The sequence below is a fragment of the Coccinella septempunctata genome, chromosome 2 (genome assembly GCF_907165205.1).
Source record: "Coccinella septempunctata chromosome 2, icCocSept1.1, whole genome shotgun sequence".
NCBI classification, from domain to species: domain Eukaryota; kingdom Metazoa; phylum Arthropoda; class Insecta; order Coleoptera; family Coccinellidae; genus Coccinella; species Coccinella septempunctata.
In genome coordinates this window covers 26958094-26965223 of record NC_058190.1, presented here as the reverse complement: position 1 = coordinate 26965223, position 7130 = coordinate 26958094, and the positions used below count along the sequence as shown (strand labels likewise).

At 32.9% G+C, this 7130-nt stretch overlaps 1 protein-coding gene across 1 annotated transcript; it reads left to right on the top strand.

Moving 5' to 3' along the window:
* The first annotated feature begins 2309 nt into the window (after positions 1–2309).
* Positions 2310–6876, top strand: LOC123308561. The gene is made up of 2 exons (XM_044891275.1): positions 2310–3395; positions 6553–6876. The coding sequence occupies exons 1-2, from the start codon at positions 2724–2726 to the stop codon at positions 6673–6675; spliced, it is 795 nt and encodes a 264-aa protein (XP_044747210.1). The 5' UTR covers positions 2310–2723; the 3' UTR covers positions 6676–6876.
* Positions 6877–7130: the final 254 nt, after the last annotated feature.

Sequence of the window (7130 nt, the reverse complement as noted above, 5' to 3'; positions counted from 1 at the left end):
AAAAATTTATTTTGAAGAAATCCATTCTTTTATTTTTCTCGCTTTGAACGATACTTGTTCAAAGGAAAAATTTATTTTTTATTTCTTGGTCAAGTTGAGGTTTCAACAAAGAAAACGAGCCTTGGTGAAGTTGAAGATTTGAAATTTTGCTAACCAAATTTTTCGTTTGAAAATTTATCTTTTCTTACATTTTGAGTCATACAAACCAGAAAAGTGCATCAAGCACAGAAAATCTATATTTTCAGTAATTTTCTTCCAAATCGATACATTTTTATTGCAAGAAAAAATTTCAGACGGAAAATCGGTTTTTTGCATTTTTCGCAATGAAATTGTGGTTATGTTCGGAAATCGGTAGAAAAAAAAAGTTATAAATATTATATATATTATATTATATTATAGTTTAGGCAGAATCGTAGAAATCATTTTTCATCCCTCAAAACCACCACCTATTCCGAAATTTCCACCGAGTTCTCTTCATTAATATAAATCCATAATTTATACTAAATTTTCCGACCAACCACACCACATACTGCCAAGAATTTGTTTTCTTTCATTCTGTTTGGCCCTGGTCTATTTCCAAACCCCTTCAGTATTAATTTTCTCACAAACGGAAAGGTCTATGAAGTGCTATCTTCAATTGTAGCATGGAGTGCTTTCAATTATGTCATGCAATGATATATGTGAGCAAAATGGATCACACAGCAATCCATCACACTGAATATTTGAAAATCAATAAGAACATTCTTTGGATGAAGAAGAAAAGTAAGCGGTACCTGCGACGCTAATCCAACGACCAGAGAATTGTCGTTATTAATATTCGCTTAACTTTCAACAGGTCGAGTTTTTGTTTGGCCATTCTGTACAAAGTCATTACCTGTATAGGCAATTCGGATCTTTCTTAGTTTATGGGTATTTTATCTTTCTATTGGACCTTCCTGAAATCCCGGTAATTGATGTAGATATAGTTCTGCGAAGTCGCATTCAAAGAAGGTACCGGGTACCGCATCCATTGAACAAGAAGAAGAAGAAAAAAGGGGTGGTTATTACTTATTTAAACTGTTTTTCTTATGGAAGTGCTTCAGTATCTAAAAGATTTCGAAGCTGTAGGAGTGTAAGTGCAATTTCAACTTTGTGATTTGACCAAGTCGATCGAGGTGAGTAAAGTATTTTTTAAGTTATTGCTTTATCCATATTAGCAAATGTTTGTGTATCCAAGTCCAATTTATAGCAGTTCAAATTTTTTTTATTTTGGATTTCATGTAATGAGGTTCTTCGAATTCACAATGTTTTCATTATTTATTCGACGATATTTGAGAGGAGAATGCATTTTTCTGGAAACTTCTGTCCCAACTTCATTTTTACGAAGAAAAGCATGTGACAAATTTCATTTAATGTTCCTCCTTTACTTTAGTGGAAGCCGATTTTTTCATTTCACATATTTACGTCCAGTTTCATAATCGAATTTAACGTCACTTTAAGCTTAAAGCTTCCTTTACTGTCATTTTTAGTAGGGTTAAAGGAAGCTTTAAAATTAAAGCGACTTTAGGTTTGATTATGAAACCGGCCGCAAGTTTTTGTTGTATGTGTGTATTAATATATGTATTTTGACGAGCGAGTGACTGAAAATTGAAATTTCAAAGTGACGTTATTTTGAAACTTATAGTTTTCAGAAATTTAAAGCACTTTTATTGAACTCGGTTCTTTCAAACACTTAAATCCATAAGAAATTTCCGGAAATAAAATTTTTTTTTTTTGTTGCATCAATGTAAAATTTTCAAGTCAAGTGGTAAATAAATTAAAAAAAAAGTCGCATAAGTTCCAGGTTCAATCATCATAAAATTTATTTTGTCTGAATTCCCACAGTATGATTTATGGTTAAACTCTAACTATATGTTCTCTTTTAAAAGTAAATAGTTGAATTTTGGTTTTTGAGCTATATAAAGATTCTCGAACCGTCATATTTTGAGAATATTATAAGATGTCGAAACTGCTGGATATTCCTTCGTTTTGACAAATGTTCTGAACTTCAGGTGCAGTTTAGAAGGCTTGATTTTTTGAAAATTTAGTAATTTAACATCAACGGTACGCGATCAAAAAAGCACCCTCTTTGCGATGTATCAGTATACTCTTTTTATTATTAACTCTAGTCTGATAAAATCATGTCATGACATTGATCACCATGGGTATTAAGCATATCTTACCTTTTAAATACAGGTACTTGATGATGACTCGATACTCCAATATTTCGATTTTCACAATTTCGATAGACATCTTCTTTCTTTTAATTTAACTCTGTTTTACTTTTTTGATCTCAAACTTCACACTGACACTTCTAATTACTAGTTACTGTTCATTGCTTTGGTAACGCAATATTTTTTTATGCATGGAACTGGTCTAGGCTAACTAGATATCAATATACACCCTCGTATAGCCGTTATCAGGATAACGGCAATGATGCCGTCATTGAACAACATATAAGGGTACAATATTTCTTGTACGAGATCTCCAAATATAGGGAATAATGAATTGAATGCAGGGGTTGACGAAATGCCATGATTTTTTCCAAAAGATTCAAGATTATCTGTCAATCTGAATTTTTTCTTATTACCGAGGAGTTTTGTTGAAATTTGCTCCAGTATCATTTCTTGTTCTATATAATATCTCTAAGTTTATAAAAAATTTTCAGAATAATCATTGTGAAGAAAAAGAAGACAGCTATAACAATGCATAACAGGAGACTACAACAAACCTTCGACTCTTACGGTAAGCCCTTGGCTTCATCTACATTTATCAGGAATGACAAGGAGAAACCATCTTATGATGATAGGAATGCAAGAAATAAACACATGGAGTATGATGCACTAAGGGAGGGAATTGTAAAAAAAAAGATAAGTTTCTGGGATGAACATTCCAGAAAATTCGCAGAAAAACATGGTTTTGTGGATATTCCAAAGAAGAAGATTTTAAAAACATTCAAACTGGTGAAATCGGGAATTTATTCCTGCTCGGGCCCTCATCCAGGGTTTCATTTCATCAGCAGCGGAACTGTCACATCGACTGGATCCTCAGGATATATCACCACAAGCAATAGAGTCACATCAATCTCCACACCATCAAGTGAATCTGGGATTGAATCAAATGAGGAACAACACGTTGATGAAGATGCTGTGAAATCTGATGAAAAGGCCAAATATCCAACAAAATCTTTTAGAGATATAGGCGTTAATACGTCGTACCAAAAACAACAAATTTTGAATAATTATGAAGAGAAACGGGAATCTACTGAATCATCGAAGGAGGTGTTGGATTGGAATGATTTAGTTGCCTTCAAAGAAGAAATTTTCCAAATGAATGCTGATTTTATGGCAGAAGTCAGTCGAGAAGAGCCAAGAGAGGTAAGTTACTTTTTTATTGAATTATTAATTCTGATAGTCTCTGTAACGCAATGGAAGGTTCAAAATTGTGTGCACGACTTTCCAGGGGCAATTGAAACTATTCATTATCTTCGAAGCAGTTCTAGAATGAAGCAATTATTCTAACAATTTTTCTCGTGTAGAGTTAGCCGTGAATGAATTTGGAAATGATCTATCGTCTTCGAGAAACCGTCAGCAAAATTTATGTTTTAGAAAAGGATCTGCATTGATAGTTCTTTTTCAATACTTTGACTACCCCAAATATAAACGAAGGAGTAGAAGGTTCACGGAGTTACGGAGTTACTTCATTTTCAATCTTGACTCGCATGTCGGTATTTCAATTTCGGGATTTTGGCTATAATCGTTGAATTTGACAAAGGCATCACGTGTTCGGGGTATAGAAATAGAGGATTCAATACAAACTTGAATATAATGATTCCTTCAGAATATAAAAATCGAAGAATAATTCCCAAGTAATCGTGAAATGATTCATAAAATATTCTAGAATAATTCTTTTCTAGAGATATTTTACATTGCATTTTCATCACTTCCTCAATAACTTGATAACAACGAAAAACAACAATCACAAAACTTAATCGCATCAAGTGTTATAAATCTTCTGTCCCCAAAGATCATCGTCGAATACTCTCGGAATATTTCTAATTATTTCAAGCACAACTATCACACGATGACTGAGTTCCACTGCGTCTTGATACCTAATCCTGTTTGGGTAGAATAAGCAACAATGATGGAAAAAGCCGAATGAATCCCACAGCGATTTTCCTTATTCAAAAATAATTTCTTATATGAAATTGGGTTCGATCATGAACAAATTTCGCAGGATGTTTTTTTGAAGCTATCCCATATTTTATTGAGGAAGTATGACAGTAACAGCTCATTTCGTGAGGTAGTTCCACCATATTCTGAAAGAATTGCCAGTTTTATGGTTGTATCCTGCTTTTCATTCGTAAGTTACGAATCTGTATCGTACGATCGATCATCTGTAAGTTTCAGATTGACAGATTCGTAAATAATGCAATTCTGGAAATGTTTCTGTCACTATCTCATTGACAGTGTCACTTTTGAACTACTTATCGTAAAAAGTTACTAAAATGTCTAAAACTCTGGTGTATTCACTGATTCGATTTTGTTTTTAATTTCGTGGGGATATGGGATCAGTTTCGTTTTTTCCACTGTAGGTAGCGCTGTTTAGAATTTGACAGAGCATTGTCATTTGATATTTGAAAATAATTTCCTACGACGTACGAATATGTTGTATTTATAAGCGATTAATTGGTGTGTGAAAATGTATTAGTTTCGAGAAAGAGGTGTAGAACATTCATTTATTCAACATGTCGTTCAGTAGGTTCAGTTTTCCATATGGACAATCAAGAGCTACAGCTAAGAATTCGGTGTTGTTGGAATTTGAAGCAGAACCAAATCAGATGAACGAACATTAGGAACCGATATAGCTAAGTTTTATGGAAACTTCAGCAATATTTCAAAGAAACTGTATTGGAAATATGTAATGTGAATTGTGAGCATGTATTGAGAATCAGAAATACATAAATCTATTCGAGTCTGTTACTTCAAATATTCTTCCTGAGTAGATATAGTGAAAATTTCCTTTCCGTCAACTGAATATACTGGATATTTGACTGTGTTTATTAAAATCATATTGAATCACCCCCCTCACGAATTCAAGTTGTCAAACGGAAATTATCTTGAAGAACAGTAATCACTATCGAACCCTTATTCGATAGTGTTTGTTTTTACAACGAAAATTGAACTGCAAAGCAGAAATATTCCTTAACACCTGACAAAATCCACCAGTTCAAGTTTATATTTTGAACTCGTTGGACGTTGATCGACATTCGATATCAACGCAAAACAAAATAAAACGAGAGAGTATCATTGGACTTCCTTTGGTAGAACAAGGATAGAACGAAGCAAATGACATGGTGGCGCCGCCACGAAACTGATCCCATATCCCCGATTTTCTGAAATGTTGATGCTTGCAAAAAGTGACAAGTGCACACACCAGTGTTTTAGACATCTTAAAAGTTACGGATTCCTGTAAGCTACAGACCACTAAAAACCGTCCAGAATTTCAATTTTCCTGTAAGCTTATGAAAAGTTACAGATTGGCTCAGAGATGAAAGCAGAATACCACCATTAGATACAATTTGAAAATTTCTTAGGTTTCAGCATCGATTTTGGTGGGACAGGTTGAAAATTTTAAATAAAAACTAAATATGAATAAATATGATAAAAATCATCAATAAAAAATCATAATATGATATTTTCGATACCGTCCATTCAAATTTTTCCAAAACTAAAACATGTCATAGCACTTAAAACAAATTATATGATTCCCACAAAAACGAGTTTTTACCACGACACCTGTTCCGCTATCACAATACCATCTTCAGTTGGGTGATTTTAGTGGAAATCATACAAACTGGTCCGTTGCTCAGTCTTGTTAGTGTATGAAGAAAAAATCGCTTTGATGAACACCTCTGCGTATTGTATCCTCGTGAATCCCAAAATGTTGAAATCCTATGTATGTATAAACCTAATATTTTTAATGGCTAACCAGATGGCTGATATCGAAGGATGAGCCAAAAACACTAATTAAAAAAAAAATATATATCCATGTCATTTTTACTCAAATTGCGTTAGATGCGCATAAATGAACTCAGAATTCCATGATACATCTATGTCAACAAAAAAATAGGGACTTGCAATTGAAAAAAAAATGGATGAAGCCACTGCTTGGTAACTGGAATGATTGAGAAATAAGAATAACGGAAAAATGATCGCCAAAAAGTACCAAACCCTTTTTTGATATTCCCGAAAGGGGAGAAAATAAATCCATCATTCCATAATCGGGACGCTCGCTCACAGTATAATGAATTATTGGAGTTTCTACTCTAGCACAAAAAAATATTTTAATGAATTTTTTTCAAGCTCGATTGATTCAATATAATGATTTCAATAATTTTTTTAATATCATTATTTATATCATGACGCTTAACCAATCAGAACGAAGAAGGGAAGTGAGCTATATTTTCTCCAAATATCAAAACTTATTCAGTAGTAAAGTAATAAATGTATTCTTATACTTATTTTCTTTCAGGTTCAGCCTACACGCAATCTGCTTTCCCGCATTAACAGAACTGTCACGATGTACACCAAGGAAATGGTTATATTTTATGTATTTTTCAGAATAGCGACAATCATTCTTTTCTTTTTATGGTAATTTTTTCAGTTTATTTCGTTCATTTAGATTTTGCTTCTTCCAGTGTTATTTAAAATTGTCAGGCATATCTACATTTTGGCAACGTATATATTGTTTGAGTACAATATACAATTGCAAATACAATGAATTTATTTTGTAATAATTCATATTACTTTCATGTATGTAAATGCGTTTATTTATTTTTGATGAAATATAATTTGAATAGCGTACACCGATTCTTTATTCATCCTCAAGTCCTCAAAAAATATTATGAATATTACCCACGAATAGTCGGGAAGTTAATAAGTCTCTGAACATAAGGCCGAATTATATTTCTGAGAACAACATAACCGACGGCCGACGGATTGTCAAATAGTGAGTGGAATCGTATCCTAAACGTTCCATATCTGGAGGTTAATTGAAATTGTATTTGATTGTATTTGCATCATCAAACGAACTTCATTCTCCTATATACA

Coding starts and splice junctions, on each gene's coding strand:
- LOC123308561 (XM_044891275.1), top strand. CDS start 2,724: ATGCATAACAGGAGACTACAACAAACCTTCGACTCTTACGGTAAGCCC. Junction 3,396..6,552: donor GTCGAGAAGAGCCAAGAGAG/GTAAGTTACTTT, acceptor ATTTTCTTTCAG/GTTCAGCCTACACGCAATCT.